This window comes from Zosterops lateralis (genome assembly GCF_965231275.1).
Source record: "Zosterops lateralis genome assembly, chromosome: 10".
Lineage (NCBI taxonomy): Eukaryota > Metazoa > Chordata > Aves > Passeriformes > Zosteropidae > Zosterops > Zosterops lateralis.
Genome location: NC_139770.1, coordinates 10,960,474 through 10,986,777, shown reverse-complemented (window position 1 = coordinate 10,986,777; position 26,304 = coordinate 10,960,474). Strand labels below are relative to the sequence as shown.

General features: G+C 45.5%; 1 protein-coding gene across 7 annotated transcripts in view; it reads right to left on the bottom strand.

Annotated features, from left to right (window-relative positions):
- The window catches only part of TP63 (tumor protein p63), a gene marked incomplete at both ends in the record, with an annotated part of 98,970 nt that overhangs the window by 46,182 nt on the left and 26,484 nt on the right, over positions 1–26,304 (bottom strand). For 3 of the 7 annotated variants that reach the window (XM_083869075.1, XM_083869074.1, XM_083869078.1), the window contains 2 exons: positions 376–630; positions 18,818–18,968. In XM_083869075.1, the coding sequence (XP_083725201.1) occupies positions 376–630; positions 18,818–18,859 (297 nt within the window). Of the gene's footprint in view, positions 1–375; positions 631–18,817; positions 18,969–26,304 lie in introns of those variants that run through there. The other 4 variants (XM_083869073.1, XM_083869072.1, XM_083869077.1 and 1 more) reach the window with 2 other exon arrangements.

The window sequence follows — 26,304 nt, the reverse complement described above, 5'->3', positions numbered from 1 at the left end:
CAAACCCACACATGTTGAAGAAAGCCAAGGGAAGCACTGAGGCAATGTTAATGCCCACCTCAGGTTTTACTCCAGTGCTCCTGCTAGGCCCAAAAAGAGAGCCACTTGTTCATCATGCATGGGCTCTACATGACTGGCTTTTTGTAAGACATTTTAGTCTCCTGGGATTTAGTGATATTATTGAGGGTTAAATTCCCACCACACCCTCTCAGAGCAACCAAGATAAATGTCTCCCTTCTGTGTGACACATCACGCTCTGCAGAGGACTCAGGTCACTTTGTCTTGCACAAGCCTGGGTATGTATTACGTGAATAAAGTCAGTATGGGCAAAGGGACCAAAGCCAGTGAAGAGGTGAAGGGATGCTGTGTCCTTACCGTCCATGTTGCTGACTTTGCTGTGCTGGACTGTTGAAATGATACATCGAAGCTGTGAGGTCCTGGGTAGTCTGTGTTGGAAGGGATGGCTGGGGAGGGAGAGAGGGCGTCAAAAGTGGAGCTGGGCTGGGCGTAGGGCGAGGGGGCCGTGACGCTGTTCTGCGCGTGCTCCGTGTTGTAAGGGCTGGTGGAGGAAGAGCCATTCTGGATCTGCTGGTCCATGCTGTTCAGGAGCCCCAGGTTCGTGTACTGCGGCTGCAGGCAAAGAGAGGATGCACAGGAGTGTTAGAGGAGCTGCATCAGTACGGGCTGGCCAGGCATAGCACAGCCTCCGCCATGCAGGATGCACAGCAACATCTCAGCACTGCTGTTCCTGTCACACCAGGAGGGAGATTTGCAAAAAATATCCCCCTCTTTATATTGGTGACTGAAACAGAAAGGACCACAGCTTCTCAGAGTCACACACTGGATCAACAGCAGAGCTGGGAAAAGAGCCTGTGCATAACCAGGAGGTGATGTGCAGGGCAGAAAGCCATCACAGGGAGACAGGCTTGCTATGTCTAGTGACACACAGTCAGACCTTTTCAGAGGCACCGCTGTAACCTGATAAAAATCAGCAGGTTCACTACAGTGTAACTGGCTCTAACTTGTACAAGGCTACACCATCTTTAACAGCCTGATGCTCTGCACAAAGGTTGTGGATCTGATCCCACTACACAGGATGGCATTAGGACCTCCAACTCAGGTAGCAACTGTGCTGAAATGTGACTCACTGGAAAAATGGTTATGTGCCACCAGCCTATCTGCACCATGTATTCAACTCCCAGTGACCAATACAGAGGGTGGTAGAGAACTGAAGTTCTGATCAAATAAGAGTGAAAACAGACAGCATGGAAGGCTTCTTCTCATACTTAAGAACTATCAGTTGTACAGTTAGGTGTAGTTAACTAGCAGTAGTCAAGTGCTACATAGCACTTAAGTGGCCTTCAAGTACAAACAATATATGAAACAACTGGAAGACTGGGCACCAAAACCCTTTGGGAATAGAGTACAGAAAAGGAAAAGGTTAGATTAAAGAGAGGTTAACAGAAAAAAATAAATCTAATATCCTAAATTCAATGTTTAGCTGTGGTCCCCTACCTCAAAGAGATGAGAGGGGAACACAATTTAGAAGGTGACAAGAATAAGCAAATCCTTTTAATGCCACACTGTAATGTAGCAGTAGATGACAACTTTTCAGCCTAGAAAAAAGACTATGAGGAGAAAGGTGAAACTCAGTATGACAGAAGGGGATAGATTCCTAGACAACATGGAAAAAGAGTAAATACAAAATTAATTTTCATGTTCTGTTAAAAAAAAAAGGAGTTGGGGAATAAGCAAACATCTTGAGCAGAATTTTGGCTTAAACACAGTTATTCTTCACAAGACCCACAAATAAGCATGGATTCTTTTCTTGCCACAAAATGTCACAATACTAAAAGCCTAAGTTCAAAAAGGCAGGAGACAAGTTCTGCTTGAGAAAAATCCATCAAGACAAGTGTATCTGATTTTAAAATTCTGAACTACCAACACTTGGAAGCCGGGAAAGTATTCTGGAGAGAGTTACACAACTGCCATGCTTTTTTAATCCTCCAAAGGACACGGCACTAGCCAGAGTGACAGGGCAGCAGGCAAGTGGGGTTCAGTCTGGTACACTGGGCTCACAGCCTCATTGCTGTGTGTGTCCAGAGGGCACTAACTGTGCTCACCTAACCCAAAGGTTTGTTGTGCCCATTCCCAGCTGTGGGTTCAGCCAAGAACAGGCAGTAATAAAGGCACCTGGTTTTGCTGTTAGCTGCTGACACAGCAGAAGGGACTCAGGCTTTTTCTCTCATCCAAGGCTCCAAGCAGCTCATGTCCCTCAACACCCTATAGCTCCTGTTCCACTCAGAGTGATAAAGCTCACCTGTCAATATTTCAGCTAGTCTGCTCACAACTTCCCTCATCTTTCCAGCAGTTATTCCTCTTCTTATCAGCCACGAAGCAAAGGCTCCCTGAGTCAGAGCACCAACCACAAAGATCAATAACAAAAAGCTTTCTCAATACTGGGAAACCCAGCAGCCCTACTGAAACTCCGAGTAGCACATCACTCCTCCAAATACCTGAAAGGGAAGGGCATAACCTCTCTGCTGAGCTCTCCTGGAACTCTAGACAAGCCATTCAACACCCAGCATTACCAGTCATTTTAGCCACAGAGGAAAACAGGACGGTCCCTTTGTAAGGATGAAGTGTCTTCCACATGCCCAAAGATTTCACACTCTCAGCTGTACTTCCAGAATGGAAGTAGAGAAATTTAAACCACCCATTGTAGCTTTTCCTTAGGTTTTTGATTCACTGGAAAAAGCAAATATTTTCTGGGGGTTTTATTAAACAAAAGGTGAGGCTGGTGCTCTGGGATCTTCAGTGAGGCACATGGGACCTTCCAGAGATGGATCAGCTTGCTACTAGGAGCTGTGCTGTGAAGGTCTGAGCAGGGAGAAGCAACACAGAAAACTTCCCTTTGATAGCTGGGACAGGCTGCAGAGAGAAGAGAGAGTTGGTTTCCTCCCTTGCTCTGTCAGTGACTTGCTGTGTCCTTGGGCAAGGCACCTTTCCTCCCCCTCCACCCTCACCCTACTGCAGGCAGCAAGGTCTGCAGGGCAGGGATTGCTCCTCACCATGTAAAAAGCCCTGCACTTAATGGGCCTCCTTTGTCTCAGGCCTTCAGGCAGCAGAGTAATAAAAGCAATTACATATTGAGTTCTAATCCTGGGTGAACCAGTGACTCAGGTTAGTCATTTGCCCTCCTTGCCTCAGTTTCCCCCTCTGGAGCAGTGAGGATGCTATTACTGCCCAGTACCCCTGTTAGATGGGAGAGTTTGTATTTAATTGGACTCAAAGCTACATAGTCGACAGAGGAGAGAGAGATCCAGACTGGTTCTTCTTCTCCAAAAGGAGATTGCAGCTTTGGCAACACAGATGACAGTTATGTCTCATCTCCTGCAGGCTATTCACTCAACCAGGACCTATTTAACGGACTTTTGGTACACTTCTTCCCTCGAGGCTAATTCCATACGGAAAGAGCCAGAATTCTGACATACTGTACCAGGAAGAGTCTTCTACCTGCTCAATAATTCTGTACTTCATCAAAAAACAACCTTCCTGCCCCAGAATACCCTACTGAGACTGAAGACTTCTCAAAAATGTAAAAGTATCACTCAATTGTTTCATTCCTCATGGAGATTATAATCAGACACACTCCCTAACCAGCAAATGATGAGAAGACAGCTGTGATGAAAACAGTCTCCTACACCAGCTCAGACATACAGACAGCAGAACAATAGTGTTTCAGCTTTCACTTAAAAACTATTTCTCTAATCCCAGGCCACTTAAGCTAATGTGGAAAGATGGCCAAACGAGTGGTCAGTGTTAACAAGACAGCACAGCCTGGAAATGCTGAAGGTGCTGCCTGGGATCCAATCAAACCAAAATAATAAAATAAGTGCCCCATTAAAATGCAAGATATCCTTAGGATATTCCAGGATCCTTTTCATTCCTTTCAGTCCAGAGACCATCTGTCTAAATGTTATCAGCAGAGCAGCCATTCCACCGCATTTATACACTCACATGCCACAGCCGAATGCTGTGTCCCCATTTGCTCTTTAAATAACTATTAATCTCCTTGCACTTATCCTCATGCTGACACAAGCAGCTGTTGGACTCCCCTGCGAGTCCCGCCAGCCTCCCAGCTCCCCCAGCCCCCGGGTCCCCTCCTCAGGCAGGTGCTCCATCCCGGTGACAAAGCCACCAGGTCTGCACACACCAGCACCAAGCCCGGTCTCGCTGCTCTGCCCCAAGGCAGGCGCGGAGTTGTTTGTGCTCAGGGGGTCAACACCTGAACTGCCTGCAAGGTTTTGGAGGAATCTGATAAGGCTTCGGGAGGCACACGCCTTCTGACAACAGGACAATTAGAGGGGCAGCCGGCCCGGGGAAGGCACACGCAGGAATTCACCCCCCTGGCCCCAGCAGCGCTGGGATGGGGAGAACAAAGAGAGGCTGCAGACTGTCTGCAAGGTATCGCCCCTCAGGAGGGGGCTGCAGGGCGTGTGTTTGCACACACACCGCCTCCTTTCACCATCAGCAGAAAGGAACACAACAGCATTTAATCCAGAAATTAATTCTTGGCAGGTTGGGAGCCCAGACTTTAACACTCATATTTTGCTGTGGGGTCGTTCTGAATGACTGAAATGTAGCCCGACCACTGATTCCTGATATAAAGAGAAAGCTATTTGGTGGAAAGAAATGAATTGCATATAAAGCTGAAAGAACAGATTATCTAATTTTCAGTGCCTTTGTTTGCTATTTTGTTCCCTCCACCAAGTTTCTGAAACTATTAGTACCACTGAACCATTACAAAAACCTTCGGGCAAGCCTAACTGCAAATAATTAGAGAGCTACAACCAGCTCTTAGACTACATTTTTCAGAACATCATATCAATAATGCATCTTGAACTATCAGTTTCGCTTCCTATATCCCATCAGCTTCACTTTCAGGTTCTCATGCTAACTCATGCTTGTGGATTAGGAGAAACAGGGTTCTGCTGGAGGGGTTGCTGAATTAAAACCAGACCGAAAAGTGGAGATGGTTTAGGCAGGGCTGTGCAGCCGGAGGGCGGCTGTCCCCGGGCACAGGAGCCTGCAGCCAGCGGCTCCGGGGCACTTGCCAGCAGAGGGCAATGCAAAAGCTGCAGCTCGGCAGAGCTGGGGAAGATGCCCCAGCCCACCCAAACCGCGGCCCTTCTCACCCTGCTCTGCGGCCAGAACCCACCCCGGGCTCTCCGCTTTAAAGCCCGCTTTGTTCATTAATAAGGTTATGAGAAAGCTCTGCAAAAAGACCCTCCGTTGGAAAGGAAGTAACTAGTGCAAGTCATGAAAAGCTCTGAAGGGGACTTCCACACCAAAAATCCCCTAAAATACACAACTCCAGTTAGCTGTGTATTTTATTAACTACCCAGTTAGCCGCATTTCTAAGTTTTGAGAGTTTTTCCACTCGAGAAAACAGACAAAAAGTTACCATCTTCAGGTGTAGACCACTTAGATGCCTCCACCTCCATCAAAACCCTTCTCCCTAATACCAAAAGAAGTAGCATTACCATACACATCTACTGACTGAATTTTAATTTTCACCACTGGCTCTGTGCAGCTCAAGAGCAGTGTCCAACTACTCAAAAGCCTTGCAAAACACCTGGTGCTTATTCTCCAAAGATATGAGATGATGAAACCAATAAACTACCACGGTTATTAGCAACAAGATTTGCACAGCACTTTGGAAATTCTGTGTTTTGTCCTTAACTGCACCACAATGATGCACTAGGGCTAACTCTTGTAGGACTAGCAAGTAACTTACAGCAATATTTCAGTGCTGGCCCAGGGAAGCCGGATTGCTGTTGGAGAACAGCTATCTTAGACACAGCAGGATAAATATTTCCTATCCAAATCAGATGACAGACACCTCAAATATATCCAGAAATATTTAAATCCACCTAAGTTTTCAAACCTTCCTAGCAAAGGGTTTTAGTAGGTGGCAATAAGTCCCTTAAGCTCAAAAGAAGGGCTTCTATCACAATTATTAACCAAGATATTGCTGACTGCCAGTTGCTCAGATGGCAGCTGATACAATAGCCCATGTCAGCGCTCTGCCTGTGCCGTGACAGAGCAGTGCCAAGAAATAAAAGGCTCCACCCATGGCCCTCAGCTAAGATCAGGGCTGAGGCAGAGAGAGCTCAGCTCACTCATCGCAATGAAAGCTGTGATTTGGTTTGCCTCTAGTCTGTTTCCTCATATAAAAAAACTCAAACAAAACAAAGGAAAAAAAAATCAAAAAAATCAAACAGAAAAAAAAAAGGAGAGAAAGACTGGAAAATTTGTTTATGAGGAACAAACTCAGTTTGGACACTGCTCTGGTCCCCTCCAAGCAAAGAGGGGAAGATGCACACAACTCGTTTCTACACCAGCTCGGCCACACCCCCTCCAGCTCCAGTTCTAAAATGAAAACAAATCCTGTGGGTCTGTTTTGCAGAGGTTTTTCCACAGAGCAACTCTGCACCTGAAAACACCAAGCACTTGGAAGCCCTCAGATAAAATGATAATGTGCACCATATACTCAATGCGAAAAGCAAGGGAAGAAATAACTTCGGTTGAACCAAAGATATCAACAGTTACCAAGATTGATTTGTTCTAGTATAGTGCCTGGAAACCTATCTGATTTGAGTAATCCTGCTATTGGGTCATTGCTTTTTCCAGGAAGAGAGGAGGCTATTTCCCATCCCAGTGGTATAACAGGTTCCCAGTGCAATGGAGGGCATTGCATTAAAAGAAGCTCTGGAGTCAATCACTCCCATCCTGGATATCAGACCTGCTGCAGCACAACCAAACATCCTCTCTGCAGCTCAATCCCACCTGTAAGCAGGGAGCTCAAATATTTCTGCACATTTTCTCCTCTAATGCTGAGAAAGGAATCTATTTGAGCTCTCCAGGGCTGTGCAATATGTATAACCACTGTAATTTTAAGAAACTAAACACAAGAGTAATGAAGAAAAAAGTTATTTTTTCAAGAAGAACAAAAACCAAAACCTCATTAGTTGACACACACAATCCTCCTGCACAGGTGTTTCATGTTAAGTAGTTAGATAACCCCAGGAGTTGCCTGGACAGCTTCCAACACCACCTAAATACATACGGAAAGGCTAAGGAAGACACTCCATTTCAATCAACTGGGGAAGAGAAAAAACCAAACCAAACCCAACCCCCAAAACTACTCTCTTCCCCTCAAAAAACCTACCATTAAATGACCAACCCAAATCATACCGCTATGTTTCAAGCTTATACCTTGACTGCTCTGCCCACTTTACCAGAGCATCCCTTCCATCCCAGCCATCCCAAACAGCCCTGCAGCCCATTTGGTGAGCAACACACCACAGGAGCTGAACAGGAGAAATCAGTGCACATCAGTAATTTGCAAACACACACAGACTCACACATGAAAAACAATTTGGCTTGTCTGGTGGAGGAAGCAGAAAAGTCTTTGCCATTTTCACTGGGATGAGCTATTCCAGCAGGCACACAGTGCCACATCTACACCCTTTGGGTTCACAGAAGCAGCACAATTTTAAGAGCCATACCCTGTAAAGCTGTAGGTCACATTTCACTGAGCCACAGTACTGCGGAACATAGCAGAACTTCATGTTCAAGTTAAAGTCCACATATGCAAGTATTTGTGGGCTCAGAGAATGAGACAAATTAATAAAAAGCAATGTGAGGGCCCGTTTCTGCCCACCCACAAGGCCTCTAAGCTTTGGAATTGTCTTTTTCCCCTCAGCTGTAATAGTTTTCTGTTTCAGCAAAACTTTGAGTTTTGCCCCTTGGTTCATTCATTTAACTGAGGAAGAAGTGTTTTTCAGCCAGGAGCAGGGTGTCTTAAAACAAGCACAGCCCAAAGCAGGAATGCCTGTAATTCCTGACTCCTACCACCTGCCACAGGTTCACATAAAAGACCTTGTCTAATTCGAGGGTTTTCAGAATGACAGTGCATCCCACTTCACAGAAATATTAAGGCTGAACACTCGACACTGTGTAAGTACTTCTAAATATTTTCCAATGCATATAAAAATATCCCTGACTTCCCCAGAGCAGCATTTTAGGCCCTGTAAAAAAAAAATTCTAAACTGGGCTCTTGAAAAAAGTTCTACTTGCATAGAAAGCAACGAGTCTCTGAAAGTCAGACCATTTTAGGATTTTTAGACTATAAAGCTTTCATAAAAAGCTTTCAAATTTTTTTTCAAAAAAAAAATCCCTTTCATAAACATAAACCACTTTCATTAGAGTATCTCAGCTATGCTCAGTTATTTTGAAAATTCCGACAGTTTAAAACAGGAAAGTCCAAGATCCACCCCCACTGCACACAGTCATTTCTTGACCCTGAGCTTGTGCTCAGCAATTCATTTGACGTGTAATTTGAAAACATATAAACAAAAAAGAGAGGAAGGCAGAAAACCAAAAAAGAATTCATACGATATCACCTCTATGAAATGCATGAAATCACAAGACATTAGAACTCCATGAACTTAAAAGAAATTGATTAATAACCCAAACACTCAGCTTCCTAAAACTGAAAGAGAGGCCAAGAGTTTCCTACGTTCTCCTATTACCAGCTGGACAGCACAATGTCAACAAAGATCTGAAGAGCCATAAAGTACAGACAAATAGGAAAAACACCCCCTCACGCTCCCAGGAGATGTAAACATAATTGAAGACAAAGACCTGCATCAGAATAACCAGAAAAAGACTGCAAGATCTCAGCAAGGCTTTTTTTGCCCAATTTCAGTGACTGAGAACAACTGTAAGATCCCAGCTCAGTCAGCCGCCCAGAAATCCTGTGTGCTGGGTTTGTACAACAATGCTGAAAAGCTGGATAAAAAAAAAATAAAAACAGAACTTTAAAAATTAAGAGAAACCAAATAAAATACAAATGGGGAAGTGGGGAGGAGAAGCAGGGGCTGGAGAGGAAAACTCCAGTAGTTGATTAAAGCTCTCTTGTTTCTTAAACTCTTTACTGGACGGTAACCATTGATGTTATCAGTCATTTCAGACATGCAGCATTTTATTGTGTTGAAAGGGCAGCTTAGGCTGGACAGGATATCTGTGTGTCATCCACAGTGAAAGGCTGCAGGCACAGTAACCACCAAAGTATGGCCAAAGGGCACAAGGACAGTGAATAACCAGGGTTGAATAGAACCAGGAATTGAAGTTAGCTCCCAAATTCTTCATTATGCTCAATAAAATCTAAATGCATCATCTTTTAGACACAAAAGTAAAATACTCAAGCTAGGTAGCATTATAGTCAGAACAAGAAATTCAGATGATCTGCAAGTCAAGCAGTTAAACACATAGAAAAAAAAAAAAAAAGAAAAAAAGCCACACGCAAACCCCCCACGCCCACTCTTTGAAGCATGGTGCAACTATGGAATATAAGAATTCATAAGAAGAGTTATAGGAGGGCAAAGGGCAGATTAAAACAAGTTAGAGCAAGCAGAGGAAAAGGGTTACATGGCAGCATCAGAGCCCTTATAGATTAAAAGGAAGATGTACTGGATTTTCTAATGTATTTGGCCATTTCTTCTGTCCAAATCAAGCAAGAAAACTTCTGGATGGAGCTCCCAAAAGCCTGGACACCAAACAGCAGACTGAAAAGCTTTCAAGACTGAGGGGGGAGTCAAGTGGACTGGACGCCAAATTCTGATTAGATCCCAACTGCAGAGAACAAAAGGAGGCAGGGCTTTGCCTTCCAACATTATTTTTTGTATGAAAGCAGCTCCTGGCCTGCACCAAGCTGGCTTTGCCTGAGCCCAAGGATCTGCTGGGATTCAGTACAGCAGGATAGACACAGCCAGGAGACCCCCTACCCACCCTGCCTCTGTAGTTCACATCACTACTGCAGCCTACTCAGAGGTGAGCAGGAACTTTTATATGGTGTTTTCCAAAGATGCCAGGCTGTGCATACATGAAACCCAAAAACTGGTGTTTGAGAGACAGGGGTGTGAGTACACAGACAAAGAAGCAAAGGCATTGCTTCTTCCACAGTGACTTCGCTCCATCAGCTTTACAAACATCAAGAATATTCTCCCCAACTATTTAAATCACTTCACCACATATTCTGCACATGCAGGATTTCCAATGGACCCTCTGACACGGGGTCTCCAATGTCTAACAGCAAAACTAAACCCAGTTTTCAGTACTTCCTTCCATGTCCAATACTACTGACTTCAGCAAACACCAGGAAACTCGGTGCCATGGTCACTTATGCAAGGCACAGCTTCAGAGATTTACATTTGAGGTATTCAGCTGCATAGACCTTTCCCTGTGCAGACAGAAAGGTGTTCTTCCACATTTTTGAGTAACAATATACCTACTAATTTCCATCTGATACCACATTAAACTCCCTACCCCTCCAACCTGAACATTCACAATTTCTTTCAGACACAAAACACAGGACTGACCGAGGCTCATCTCAACAACTTTCCCACCTTAGTATCAAGCAGTAGTTTTCTGTTTCCAAAGTATTGGTGACACCAAGCCGGAGCACATTCTGGTTTCCTTATAAAGAACTTCTTGCACACTTTCCAGCTGCTGAAAGGAGGTGGAGGGAAATATACTCATCTATTCAGTTCTAGGCAGTCACCACCAGCACTCCTGAGGGAGCCAATTCTTTAACTATGGATGAAATGCAGAGTAAAACTGCAGCAGTGAGAAATCACAGTGGAGGCTTGCAGAGGCTACTGAAAATCTCAGAGACATAAATTAAATCTGCAGAATCCAAATTTTACAGGGCACTCAGTCAGACCTTTATTAATTTTTTTGAGCCATCACTCTCCAAAAAACACTTCTGTGATTCCCAAAGACACCATGACATTACCTAAAAAAGCCAAAACAAACAAGCAAAATGACTAAATATACTTTTCAATCATTTCCCATACAGCAGAGAGATCCAGCTGCTGACTCAACACTTCTGTTGGCATCCACCTATTCCTATTGTTCTGTTCCCCTTGGCTCCTGAGCCACCACGCTCCAGCCCTGTGCATCATCCCCTGACACAGCTGGACGACGACTCCGCAGCACAGCAATTTCTGCCTCAGCAGCACAGCCCAAAAGCCCAGCACCTCCTCCCCTCTCCCTGAAGTTGGCAAGATTCTTTGTATTTACTTCCTAGATGTGGATTAAAACTGAAAGATTCATATCTGCTGAGACACAATCCATCCCTTTCATTCCCAGACACTACCCCACCATAAAATATTTCCCCTTCCCTCCCTAAACTGGGCGTTTCCTCCCACTTTCTTGCCCTTGGTTAAAACATTCATCTTCTTGCCATCTTGAGGAAGTTGGACTCATCTCAAATTTCACCAGGTCCCCTTGTATACCACTTCCCAAAATCCTTGGGGGGAAGTTTAATCCGGATCCAAACTCTGGAATCAACCCCAAGAGGCTGCTGGGCTCCAATCAATGCATTAATTTTCAGCATGCTCAGCCTTGCCACTTGGGTCCACTTCCAAAGTGAGCGGACGACTGAGCACGAGCCCAGAAATACATCACATCTCGAGCCATCCACTCAAGATACGAACACGCACATCCTGGTTAAAACACTGCTCCTTTAGTTGTTCCACTAAGACCCCAGGTGAAACAGCAGTGGCAGGGGATTTGCAAAAATAGAAGATATCATTGAGCATTCTTGGATCAACTCCCAACTGACTCAATCCTTGCACAAATTAAAAAACAAAATCCAACAGGCACCCCCCCCCCCCAAAAAAAAAAAAAAAAAAAAAAGCAACCACCGAAAAGCTCCCCCGCACACCTCCCATGTTTTTGTTGCTTGTTTGTGCATGGAGCTGATAACAATGGCCAGTAATTCCAAACAAAATCACCAAATTTAGATTCAAGTTCCCAAAGAGGGTCCAAGTTTACTTTGCCAATGCCAAGGACTTAAACCTTTCTTATATCTTATCTGAGACTTCCTAAACAGCTGTTTCTTACTGGGTTTGCTCCTTATATTACTGGCCTTACAGAAACAAAAACTCCCATCACCTTAAATGTCATCCTGCTCTTTGTTCCTTGCTCAAGCAGCTCAGCTAACCTTGGAAAGCCTCTCACAGGCTCTCCTTTAGAAGAGAGCCCAGATTCTCACCCAGGACCCATTGTGTTTATAAGAAATTGTGCAGAGAAACACAGAGGTGAACCTTCCTTGTCAGTAGCTCACAGCCAAATCATCATTTGCAAAGCCTTGTATGTTCTGGGCTGCTACACAAAAAGCTTTATGCCACGGTCTGCTCCAACTGAAAAGCAGCTCTCTAATCCATCTGACAATTACTTCTTCTCCCAGCACAGCGAAATTCTGATGGGAAGCTCTGGGAGACTGAAGACTGGAAGATTTCTCAGAAATCATCTACTACGGTAACTGAAGAAGCCAAAACGTAACAGGGAGATTTTTAAGAACAGCAAGTTTATTCATTGGAGAGACCCACCCGCACGCCAGACCACGGCTGAGCTCATGTGTCACTCTAAAGATCATGGCCTTGGAGAGTTGAAAAGGAACTGCAAGGATTATGGCACTGAGACAGCAGAGAATCCAGAAAACGTGTGCAAGGGAAAAAAAAAGTTGAACCTTAACACCCTTGGAGAGAAATTATTTTCCTCTTAATTCTACTTGATACCAAAAGTGACTTAACACTAATCCAGGCCAAGTGGCACAAAGAGCTTTGAGCTCACTTCTGTGCTGGAGAGGATGGAGTGCTGCTGTTAGACTACAAGAAGCTCCTCTCCTTTCTGATGATTTATGCAACCTTGCTTTAAAAGAGTTGCATTCATTTTATTGCCTACTCTGCACATTCTCAAGAGGCGTTGGAGGCAGTGCCAGAAAAATAACAGGGTTTAACAATGTCTAGAACAAATCCATCGGTGCAAGAGCTCCTTTCTGAAGCGTTTCCAGATTTTTTTTTTTTTCAGTGGGAACATTTTGTAAATAGAATTTAAAATTTGCCTTGAGCCAGGCAACACCCGCTTTTATTCAGCCCTTCACGATAATGAAATAAGTAGTTTCTCCACTAGTTATAACTAATGCCTTCCAGAGGAAAAAGTGCAAAGCAAATGGTTTACACCCTCTCACATCCCACATCCACAGCTTCCCTGCTGCAGATGCCATGTCTTCTTCACAGAATGACTGAAGCCTCTGTCTCACAGTAAACAGAGCTGCAACTGGAAATAAACCCTTCCACAAGGCATAACTTGACAAATGCAAACCAAAAGGTTACCACCAGATGGGCTGAGACACAAGGCAGAAGCAGCTCCTTTCTGGTGTTTCTCTATGCCCAGGGAGAAAAAAAGAAAGCAATTTCTCTCAACTTAAAGCCATTAGTTTGTTATTTAAAACAAACCAGGTAAAAAGAAAGAAAAATAGCTCCTAAGGGAGCTAGGTAATAGCATCACTAGGCTCATGTTGGAAGAAATCAGAGAAATCAGATGTTGGTGAAACTGTTGAAGATTCAAACCATCAGACCAATAAAAATAACTGGTCAAAGCAGCAGTTCTAGTGCCTAAGGGAAAAACATTTCCAGACTTTGTACATATATAGATATATACATAAATATACATGGATAATTTCATCCTGTCATAACCAAGGTCAACTTACAGCAAATAAAATGGATCATCAGTTGCAACTACTCTAAGATGTAAAACAACCTGACCATACTGCAGTGGCAGCTCTTTTTCATCTCTCAGACTAAAAAACTTTATTTTCATACTAGAAAATATTTCACTTTTTTTTTTTTTTTTTTTTTTGCCAAATGGAACAAGAAACTGAGAAGATCATCTGTCCCTGATTTCATACCGCTTATTACCCTTCCTTTTGACCACGGAAAATCGCAAAATGGAGCTGAAACTTCCAATCTGATGTCAAGTGTAGTTACATGACTGCACAAACCCCTGAGCATGTACTTCACACCCAGAGCTACTTCACACACAGCCAGACTGTCCTGATTTCTGCACAAGTACTGCACAGTTAAAGCCGTGCAGATGGTCCAACGTCATCAGGTTTCATTTTTGTGTGATAAAGCACACATTTCATTCTTTCCACCCACATGCAGGTTACAATCACTTGTTTCTGGGCTACACCCATAGCCTTAGACTGCTGAGGTCCCATATCTCCACATAAACAAGAGAGGATTTCTCCAGGCAAAATCCCGAATTCAACTGCTCAACATGGGGGGTCACATTATCTGTACTAACCACAAAAAAATTTTTGGTACCTTACGACAGAACAAAAGGCCATCCATGGCACGACAAACCTGCTGCAGTGAGGGGTTGGCTCTTTACTGGAAGCATACTCAACTCTTGCCCTTCCTCTGTTTCTCCTGCAGCATGATCCCCTTGTTTCAGCTTGGAGGGAAACGAGCACACGGCAAGAGGCAGCTTCCCACTACCCATCTCTCCGGTCTATTTAACCCTCTTCACTGGCAAACACAAACAGGGCAGCAGCATCCACTTAGTTTCTCCAAACAGAAGATCAACACATTTCCGACCTTAGGCTTTCCTACCTCAGATTAAACCTTTGCAACTGGATTGCAGTTTGAAAACCTCTTGGAAAAAAAGAACCTGGTTATATAGGGCCTCTACAGTCTTGCAGAAGACCTTTGCAGACCAAGGATAAGACACATGCCTCTCATGCCTGCACAGATGTCATCACATGACAAAAACTTCAATCCCATAAGTGCAATTACTGCAAAATTGAAGGAAGAATGCACAAGAAGCGTAGCTGGAATTGCAGGGATACCATCAGGGAACACAACCTCCAATGCATCTCCCTATTTCTTGCTACTAATGTCAGACTGTGCCCAAACATGTGCAGTGTTGATACCATTTAAATAAAGAGAGGCCACTGGAAGGCATGGAACTCACATCTGAATCCTGCACAGCTCAGGGAGAGGCTTCCTTACCCAGGGATTGGGAATTGTTTGCCTGCTCAGAGCCAGCAGAACTCCAAGACTGCATCAAAAGGAGAGAAGGTCAGGTTTAGACAAACTTTCTTCATTGAGAAAAAACCCTGAGCTTTATATAGCACCTATCCAAGTGTTTTCATCTTGGGGTAGGACAAGATGTGGGATTCAGAGGGTATTGCACAGATAAAACTTTCTTCCTGGTACCTCCAGGAAGGAAGCAGGTGGGCTGCCCTCCTGGGCAGTGACCAGGCAACATCCCTCAGCTTCCTTTATCCCAGGTTTGGCTGAGGGCCACAGAGAAGAGGCAGCAAGAGGGAAAGAGCCTTTGTCAAATGCAGTCATGATGACTATGCCATGTGGCAAAATCAGCCAAGGAAAGCCGAGCTTTGTCCTCTGGTAGTTCTCAGCCAAATCCTGGCTGACAGCAAGGATAACAAGCCCTGGACACACTTTTATTGCACACCAATGAAGCAGGTGCTCAATATATCAGTGATATCTCAACCCCCAGATTCTTTAACCTTAAACTAAGGTTTGCTGAACCAATATCCCAGACAAGCACAGGAAATGTTTCTCTCACTGAGGAGATCCAGCTCCCTCAGGACATCCTTCCAGGCCACCCCAGAGCCCCCACATGCCTGCTCCTACAAAGAACTCACACCCAAAGCACTACAACTCAGACACGCACATCTGAATTATTGCTTAAAAGCTAAGAAGGAAAAGAAAAACAAAACCAAAAATGCATGCTTTTGAAGAGGCTATACAAACCCTCAAAGATATTTGCAGACTTATGTATGTATACAGCTTTTCTTAATTTTCAGCGGGAAGGAATGCTGCCAAAAACCCACAAAGCAGTGCACAGGTTCTTTTAGTATAAAACTAGTTTCCCCCTCCCCCCCAAAACTACGATAAAAATCTTAACGGAAAGAGATTCTTTAATTTGTCTCCCACAAAGAGCAGGAAGATCTTTAGGATGACAGATATAATCAAAAGTCATGGCACATATTTCTTATCAGTGTTTGAACAAGATGTGTTTATTCTTTTGGCAATGATTTAATTTGATTTTAGCAAGCACTCCAAAACCTACATCATCACTCAGCCAAACTGCAGAGGAACCCAGAGTCCCTAAAGGGAATCTCTGTTGCTCTCATCTCCCTCCACAGAGGGGAGAAATGCAGGAAACTTCGACATGACCAGATAAACTTGCAGGCACTCTCCTTCACACCCAATTTTGTGCATGCTTCCTCACAAACGTTTGTACACAACACAAAATTCCACATGTGGAGATGAGCAGGAAGACACAATGACATTCAAAGGGTTCCTGTTCATGAGCACCTCATCATCCTATTAATAAACACCCAAAGTCTCTCTCCTTTTCACATCTCCTACTCATAAACACACAAGAACAGATCTCCAGGGTCATCAAGTCCAGCGCTCTACCAACAAAGAGCTTAATTGTTCTCACAGCTGACCCAGACCAAATGCTGGGATAGATTAAGCTGAAAAAGTGGTTGAAACAGGTTCCACCTCCAGCCTCTCAAGGCTGTGATTCACTTCAACACCCCTCTCCTCTCTCTCAGCTTTTCCCAAGCAGATCTGACCCTGACCCATTCGGGAGGAACCCATCTGACGGTGGTGTTGGGCACCACGCTCGCAGGCAGGGGCGGCCCAGGGCCGTGGGCGATGGTGCGAGCTCGCCGCCCTGACCACACAGCCTGCACGGGGCTTGTGCAACGGCCCGTTCCCAGGCTGGGAATGCATTCCCAGGGCGGAACACACCGCTCAGACGGCCTGTGAGGATGGCAGAGCTTGGCATCCACCAGCATGCAGCCAACATCCTCGGGTGGCACGGCAAAACACCCCAAGAAATGGGTTTTGGAAGAGCACTCCCTGCTCTTCATTTTAAAACTTGATTTTAATGGAATTACTTGAATTACTTCTGCCCGCTTAAATAAGGTCCATTTCTAAACCCAGAAGCTAGTCTGGACTAAGTTTTTCACAAGTTGGTATGTCTGCCCTGTGACAAACCCAGCAACAGCTCTAAAATCTGAAGTGCAATTACTAGTGACAACAAAGTGCTGCTTCTATTTGCACATTGAGAGCTTTTTTTTTTTCTTCTTTTCTAAGGAAATCATGCCAAAGTCTACGTCTTGTTTGCAAACTTAAGATGAGTGAGGTTCATCATCACCAATATATTTTAACTGAGCATTAACAAGTCTCCCTCTCTTTTGAGACAAGTCATTAGTGAGGCTGCTCTTCCTCAGAAACGAAGCCAAGTCAATGCTAATCGGGTTTTCCTTCCCCAGAGTACAATGCTTTGCTCAATGAACAAAGCCAGTGCACCTTGTTCAAATCCAAGGAGGTAAGGGAGAGAGTGTGGAGGGGGGGGGGGGAGAAATCAGAGCTAAAGCCTTTTAAAAACCTCCCCTGACAGCAACAGTGACGAGTGGCATTTAAGCGGAGCAAGAACGCTCCTGAGCGCATCGCTTCTGTCAGGTGAGCCCAGCCAGTCAACCATAGGGACTCCACAGCCCCTCTGCTGCTATTCAGCGAAAGTTGATCAGATAGCAGCAGACAAATAACACCAAGCAAACACTCTCTCCACATTTAAGAGTTTATAATTAACCTAGAGAAAAAAAAAAGTCGCCCATTTGTGTCTCCTGCGTGGAGGCAGCAGAGGAGCCACGCGCACAGGGGGGTTTGGGCTCCCTGCAGACAGGGACGGGGAGAGCACGCTGGTTTCAGGATACCTCTCGCTCTCCCCGAGTCACAGACCCGCCATCCCAGGTGTGCAAGCCTCCAGTAAACCTTCAACACTTTTCCTCGCCACCTGTCTCATCTCTTAGCTATGCTTTTGGCCTTTCAATTTCTATTTTGTTTTCTCTTCCAAGTGGGTGAGCTTCTGTCTGCTTTGGGGCTCGTACCCCATGCCCTCCACTTGAAGCCTTTTCTCCAGGAATACACACACGCGCACACACACAGAGCTTTGGCTGCTTTGCCACTCTGGCAAGTGTCAACACAGCTGCTGTCTCCGCTGGAATGTAAACCAATATTGTCGTTAGATCTCCCTCAACCCCTCGTAACTTCCTCCAAGATTTGCACAGCGTGTGGCAATCCTCTCCACTGCCACCTTACAAAAAGCATTGACCCAGCTGGTTAAAAGCAATTAAATAAATAATTTAAAAAAATGAAATCAAAGCTGCACCTGAAGTTTGCGTCCCACTCACGCCCATGAAGTGGAAAGGGCTGTGGAAGGCAAAATGCATCCATTGTACACACATTTATTCTCATATAATATGCCTATACAAACACCCTGTGTAAAATACGTTGCTGCTGCAAGTTATGGGGCGAGGTATTAACAGCACTGAGTAAAAGAGGTATTGGTGTGGACGCTAATGCAGCATTTGCAGCGGAGAACCTTTGTTTGCATATTTTGTTACTTAAAGTAACCTAAGAAGGGATTTATAACACATTTTTAGTTATTTCCTAGATATCATCCACTTTAAACCACAAGCAGCAATTCTGGCAATAAAAGACTCGTAAAAGAGTTATAATGCAGACAACACAGCTAGTATTCAGACTGCTACAGGAATGCTATCCGTGTGCATTGCCCACCATAAACTGCCTTGCCTTGCTTCTCCAATGAAAGAAAATTACGTTGGCTGATCAGGGTTCCCAAAACAAATTCTCTGTCCCGAACAAAGATTCGAAGTTCGCTCTCATTCAGATATTTAGCCCAACAAACTCTGCTTCCCACTGTAAAATGCGAAAGTCTCACAAAAACAAGTGTATATTCCACACCTAATGTCAGGGGTGAAGAAATCGCAAGTACCCACTAAAAATAAAAATACATTAGTGATATCATAGCTCAAACCTAGAGTCCTTACCTCACTATACTGGGACTGGGCATTGTTTTCCAGGTACAACATGTTAGCAGTCAAATTGATCAACGCTGCTGTTCTTTCTTCTGGCTCCAGGATTTTGACAAACACCTCCCACCCCCTAGAAGACCCTAAAAATATGTGATGGTACTGTGGAGATAACAGGACTCAGAGTGTGCCTCTCTGCATAATTGAAGTTTCCCTTATATACCTAACTATAGGCAAGGAGGAGGAGGTGGGGCTCTCCTGCCTTACCTGTCCAATCTGTCAAAGTGCCACCTGGAGTCCTCCACTCCAATGGAGAGAGGCCTCTCCCAGCTCATTAAGTAGTTAGAATTCCTTATCACCAATCTCTAAAAAGCAAAGGGAAGGGAAGGGGGGGGAAAATGGCCAAAAAAAGAGAAAAGAAAAAAAAAAAGAGAGACAGGCAGGGAGAAGAAAGGAAACAATAACTTTCCCCTGTCAACTTTTCTACAAGTTTGGGAACTCAAAAGAGAGTTATGGAACTGCTCTAAAGGAGCCGCTCCAAGAAACTTCTATTTATTTTCTACAAAGATTTCAGGGCTGGATTTTTTCAGGGACAGGCTTTGCTGCTACCAAGGGATCGAGATGCAGCACTCGACACCAGTGGTACAGTAATGCAGCCAACTATTTATTTGGCTGCTGCTGTGTGCAGATTTGGGACAAAACCCCCAAGGAGCTTTCTGAGAATCAGTCACTGGTTCCACGCACCATAATCCAGCTACATTCTCTGTCACCTGTGTGCTCCCATCCACACTCACAGCCAACAGGTCCTGTGTTTGCAGGGCATCACTCCAGCTACATTTTTACCCCTCCTTTGCAGTTGCTTTGAACTCATGATTAAAAAACTTTGCATCACGATTAAAAAAACAAGTAAAAAAACCCCAACTCGTCCGAAGGAACTCACGGTGTTGAGTTAATATATGGGAGAAGTTTTTGTGCGCTGCTCAGTAAAAACCACCTGGACAGGATGCCCACGGCAAACTTTTCAAAAGATAGGAAGAGCACTTAGCCGAGATCTGCAGGAGAGATCCCCGCTGTGATTTCACTCCGGACAAGCAGACAAAGCCCCTGTCCTGTCCTGGTGTCCCCGGGGAGGGTGCCGGGGGAGCGAGGTCAGCGCAGCGCCGGCGGCACCCGGGCCCCCCCAGGACGCGCCGCCCGCCGGGCCAGCGGGATGGATGCACGGCAGAACAAAGGGCAGCTGCTCCCGAAGCGCCGCCGAGACAGGAGAAACAGAACACCTTTCCAAAGGGCCGGGGAGGGGGGGAGAGAGGAAACCAAACATCCAGATCAGAGCGCGGCCCAGCCCGCCCAGCCGACTGACAGCGCTCCGAACTTTATTTGAGGAGCTGTCGTCAAGCAGGGCTCTGCCGAAATGCAGAGCACGGACTGTCAGCGAACACCGAGCCTCCCACTGCCGGGGGCGAGACACCGACCACAGGGGCTCTGCAGGGAGGGACCAGGGTCCTGGGCAGGGCTGCCACCCACCCTCGGCCTCAGCACCTCCCCACAGCTGCTGCTGCCCCTGCCACGCCTCGCCGCGGGCATCATTTAACCCCAGGAGGGCACCCAGGGAGGGAGCCGGGCTCACGGGGATATGGAAGAGGGCAGACTGTGCTGCTCAGGGGCCGCCGGCTCCCGGTGCCTTCCTGGCACACGGCAGCTCTGCAAATTAAAGGACACTGCGAGCTCACCAGCCTATTCCCGGCTGGAGCAGGCAGCGCATTCCTAAGGCTGCCACTAATGAGACGCGGCAAAACCATCTTCAGGCAGGAAACGAAACAAGAACAGAGAGCAGAGGACTGCATTGCCCCCCTTCCCCTGCAGGAGCCCCTTGCCACAAGAGGGGTCTGATGTGGCTCTCACCCCGCAAGCACAGCTCACCGGAGCTGAGGGGCGCAAGCAAAAGGTTTGGAAGCATTTCCAGTGCACCTTCCCGAATCCTCCTCGCCGAGCACAGTGCAAGGGAGGCATTTCCGAGAGCAGGCTGCAGAGAGGTGCACGGAGCCCTCCCCACTTACCACCACCAGCAATATCCCAGCTCAGGTCAGGACCATGCACACCTTCAGTGCTCCTGAGCTACCAGCAAGAGCTGCTGAGCCCACAGCCAGTTTGCCACATCACAGAACAACTCAACACACCACTGCCACAGCCCCTTGCCCTGCTCTCCATGTTCCCCAGCACCACCTCAGACCAGGCCTGTGCCCGATGTACTTATCTGATCTCACCCGATATGGGCACAAGCCAAAAAGCCACACCAGGGCTAATCTAGAGATGCAGGTGAAGTTTGCAGGAGCAGCCACAGCACCGTTACCCAAACAGGGCTTACACAGAGCTGGACATGGAGCAAGGATTCATGTCACCCATGGATTTTCTGTTGTCTAACAGTGAGGAAAAGTTATGCTGTGCTCAGATGACCATTTTTAAAAACTATGGAGGGGAAGAAGAGAGCAGGAGAAGGTACATACACAAATCTCCCAATCTCAGCAGGTCATTGCAAAAACCTCTCTCATAGCTATGCTATGAAACTCAGAAGATCCTTCTTTTCCAGGTTATTAATGCAGCATTGTTGTGAGTGGTATCTGCCATCTTCTGCCCCACAGGTGGCTGGAGGTGGCTGTGGGTGAAGCAACACCCAGATACAGAGAGATACCTGGAAGTTTATCCAAAGAGATCTGCATGTCAAACACAAGGAGAGGTGTATATAGCATGAATAAATTGACATGTCAGCACAAATCCCTGCCCTCTGTACACACAGACCCGACCTGGCTCAGAGTTTCAGATGCATTACCCTGTGCAGTCCTCTTGAAGCAGATGCTGGACAAGTGGCTTTTTGCAAATCCATCATCCACAAGGGACACAAAGGAGGACACCACCATGCCAGCAGGGGTGGCAGGAGGTATCAGAGTAGGCACAAGTGTACAGCCCAGGCACAAGTGTGTCCTCTTCATCACCCCAGGGACCCAAATTTTGTTTCACTGGCTTCAGATCTAAATGCACTCTCCTCACAAGATGCTCTCCTGTCTCACAGGCTGGGGCCATGCCTTGGATATTCACACTGGCACCAGTGGCAGAAACGAAAAGTAAAGATTGAACCTTTCTACCTTACCATGAGGAAGAGAAGTCCCCAGACCCTCATTTGATTCTCTCCTTTTGCAGGTACAAAACTTTCACACAGATGAGCCTCCAGTAACCTAATGCCAGCCAGGCAGCATCTCTTTGGGGTTCTCAGAAGAAAACTCGATTTCCTGAAATATCATATGCTTAAATGGCTGAGTCATAAAAGCAGAAGGACACCCCCACTCTCCTCACACTGCACACTCACTTTTCAGCTGTGGGACAGTGATAGTTATAATTCATCTGAGCCTTCTGGACAGGACTCCAAGGGAATCAACAACTGTAATGGTCTAAAGTCATAGCAAGACAATCTTTGTAAACAGAGATTATGCCTTATCATACCAATTAGCCTAATCAGAAAAAGCAAACTGATTCAAGCAAAGGCCCTCCTTTCACACATTAATAAGAATTACTACATGCTGAGGCCAGATGAACAAGGTTTAAAACTTTATTTTTAGAGTCCAACAGGCTCTCGCCCACCTCAAACAGAAAAAGAATAAAGTAGAAAACAAAGCATCAAGAGAAAAGCTTGGCACTTATGCTCTGGATGCTTAGTTGGATTGAAATTAAAAATGTAGCTCTGCCTCAGGAAAGGAAGTCTCCTTAAAGTAATTTACCTCCAATACTGTAGGAAACTAAAAATAATAATTGCTAGTTAGATTTGAAAGTTTCAGCTGCAACCCTCCCAGGTCTGACTCAGATATTCTAGAAAGCTTCTGGCAATGCTTTGTGGCTCCTGCTGGTATGCCGGAGAACAAAATAAAAAGCAAACAAGACCCCTAAATTTCCAAAATGAGCTGTCAGCCAAGCCAAACTGCTGATTCAGAGTCCTTGTTTGAATGCTCTTTCCCCGTGTTCTTACGTGGTTCATCTCAGCTCCTCTCACCAGTACCACGGGCAAGTTCTCAATAACCCTCCCTGGTCGCAAGGCAAGTGCGCAAGTGTGACGATTAAAAATGTCATTACCACAACTGCAGTGTTAATTGGAGATTGTGTAATTTCTTCTAAAGGGGGGTGCGTGCATGCACACCTGCCTGCCTGTTAGGCAGTTCATGCAGAATTTCCTGCAGATCAAATTTTAAAAAAATCTGCTCAGACCTCTCCACTCATATAAAAATAGCATCTGGATTGACTGCGTCACCACAGACTGTGACATTCACTCAACTCAGAAATGTTTACAAATTAGGACTGAGATAACAGGAGGAGGAGGGAAAAAATAGAACATAGTTTTTGGTGGATTTTTTTTTCTGTTACCTCTGAATAACTGCCGAATGCTCAGAAAACAAGCCTCTGCCAATTGGCTTTGACAGTCTTCCCAGTGCAAATCTTAACAGGGATGGATGTGTACTCTGTGATAGCAGGAAGCCAGGTTAAAGAGCAAAAAGAAAACACTTAAAAAAAAGGAAAAAAATCAACCTGCCTTCTTGAAAAGTCATGAAGAGATGATCTTCATTGTTCAAACCACAAGGAAGAGGGAAAAACAACGTGGTCCCTGAAACAGGGACTTTCCTCTTTTTTTGTTTTTAATCCAACCATATATGGCAAGACAGAACAAATAAAGAGATGAGGTATGAAAGGCAGCATCCTACTTGCTGCTGACTGGCTACAGCCTTGTGTGCATCCCAGCACCACAGGGAACTGCAGCTGATCCATACACAAGAGAGGGACCAGGCACCTCCAGCTCTTAGAGTAACCTCTCTGCTGCACCTGGGAGCACAAATTTGAACCTCCTGGTTTCCTCACCACTGACCCAGGGACAGGTCTGAAGCCCAGAAATTCCTCTGAAATGCACTCAAATGTATGAACCTTCACATTAGAAACATGCCCTATCTGCAAGTGTTTAGTACTGAGGATCAATCCCTTCTTCCAAGGACTCCTAACTCCATTTCTTTCCACATTTTGAAAGTGATGGGTAAATAGCTGGACTAGCCAAAGGCATGAGGAGAGCAGAGCTCCCAGCTCTGCTCATGATGCAGGTCGGCCTCTCCTTCCCAAGGCAATCGCCTGTCACAACAGCCCTGCCCTCCGACCCTGGGTAAACATCTGCGCACGCTGCTTATTTGAGCTCCTACAGTCTCCTTATCTCCCCCAGAACACCCCGAGGGCTAATTAGAGAGTTAATGGCATCATGTCAAGAGATAACGCTACATGGTGGGGGAGCAGGGAGAGGGAAGGTGGAAAGGAATTGTGAAACAAAACCAGTTCCCTTCACAACCGCTGTGCAATATTGGTTTAGGAAGGGCGCACGCAGCCCCTGGGGCCTCTGCCCTCCGGCTGCTGAGCTCCATTTAATGAGAGCAAGACACTCCTCCGGAGAGATTCAGCTCTCCAGCCAGGGTGATGCAAGGTCTCCACACCTTCCCCACTGTCTCACAACCAAAAACCCTGCAATCCCATCACGGGTCATTCCCACCGAAGCACCAGCAGTGACTCACCTCCCAAAGCTGGTGTATGACATAGGAGGCAGACAAAGCATACAGATCTTTTATGAAAAAGTGTTTCTGCTTATCCCTGGTTCTCCTTTTATCTATTTTTCCCACTTTTACTGTGCCCTAGAGATCCTTTTTAAAGAAAATTGCTTTCACTATGAAAGCTTAGAGGTAAAACCATCTGGACAAAGGTATCTTGGCAAGGCAGCACATAAGCCTGCAAAACTACCAGCCAGCAGACACTTCTGCACTGATGAATGCAAACCCACAGATCAGTAGACACTCATGCATGTAGATGTGTCCAGGGGACTCTGGGAGTTCAAACCAGGGCAGCTCTTTGGTTGGAGTAACAACCCTCAACATTCAAACTACCTTTTTTGCCTCATGAGGATCTTCGGATGCTCAGCACAGCATGATTGCTCACTCCCAAACCCCTATATTTTTTGAAAGTTAAGAGAGAGGAAGTTACATAATAAAATTCATGAAAATTGCTCCTAATTGGCATAAACAGTCCCATCCCTCCAGCTGGAGACAGGACAGGGTCATGGCACAAACCTGCATCCCCAAGACCAAGCACTCTAGCCAGGGAAAGGAGAAGGAGATAGCAACAGATTACAGAGCTTTTGTTTTCAGTTAGAGAAAGGAGTAACTGTTGACAGACCAGGGCTGCTCTTGCACAAGCAGCTGAGGAGAAAGTGTTGTTCTTTCCTTATCTTATATAAACTACAGACTGGCCTCATGAAATGCACAACTGTTTATAGATGCACAATCACAACTGTTTATAGATGCACAATCACAGCAGCTCTTTCCAACCGGCCTCTGCTCTGCTGCCAACTCCCTCCCACCCAAGCCCTTTTACAATAATCCAGTATTTAAAAGAAAAGTTACCAGTTTGCAATAATTGGAGAAGAGTCTTCCAAATGCCTGGTTACACCTTGACCCTGCAACCCATGGCCATTCACACTTCTCCTATTAACACATCACTGTTATCCAATATTGCCCAGGCAGGAAGCTTGGATGCCTGTTTATGCCCTTTTTCCTATCAAGAAATGCTGCACTTTGCAGTGCTGATTTTCCCCAGAAGACTGATCACTTTTGTTTCAGACTTGTGTAATTTTAATCCAGTCTGGACATCACCATGAGGTCCACCATACCCATCCATGCTCTCAAGGAGAAATAAAAGTGCTTCAGGCTATCTTTTCCTTCTATTTAAACAGGCTGGAGATAGAAGTCCATGCTTTTAGAGTGACAGTTATATTTGTTACTGAAAACTCCTTTGATCTTTCATTAATCTTTGCAAATTCAGCTGCTGATTAGAGAGAGTTCAGTCAGCAGTGAGCAAATGAACCCAGGCCACAAACCACTCCTTAAATCTACACTTCACAGAGGCAGATTTAATTTTTTGTGACTGCCTGACAATTCACTCCCTGATTCATTTCAGTGCTATCAAATCAGCAACAGTGAGGTGGAAAGCAGATGGTAGAGACATTCAGTAGAAAACATTCCCTAGTCCAGAAGTCTCCTCATGAAATATTGAAGGAAAAAAATAATAGTCATTAAGAGGACTGTGGGCAGGATCTGCAGAACCACAAAGCAACATATATAGTGAGACTTTGGATGCCTAAAACTCTCTTCAAAGCAGGAATCCCAATTAATTCAAGAGAGAACTTTTAAAACAAAAGCTACACCCCACAGCTGGCTGCAGCACAGACACTTTGGCTGTGCTGGACAAGGAAGGGGAGCAGGACACTCCCAGGGCTGCACTCCAGGTCTGTCTTAGCCTGGAAGGAGAAACCCCTCCCTGGCATGGTCAGTTCTACAGCTTGAAACAGCACTCTGAGGTGCTTCCCATCCTCTACTCACCTCACCCCACAAACAGGTGTACCATAATGCTCCACAAAGTTTTCATTTGGATGGATATAG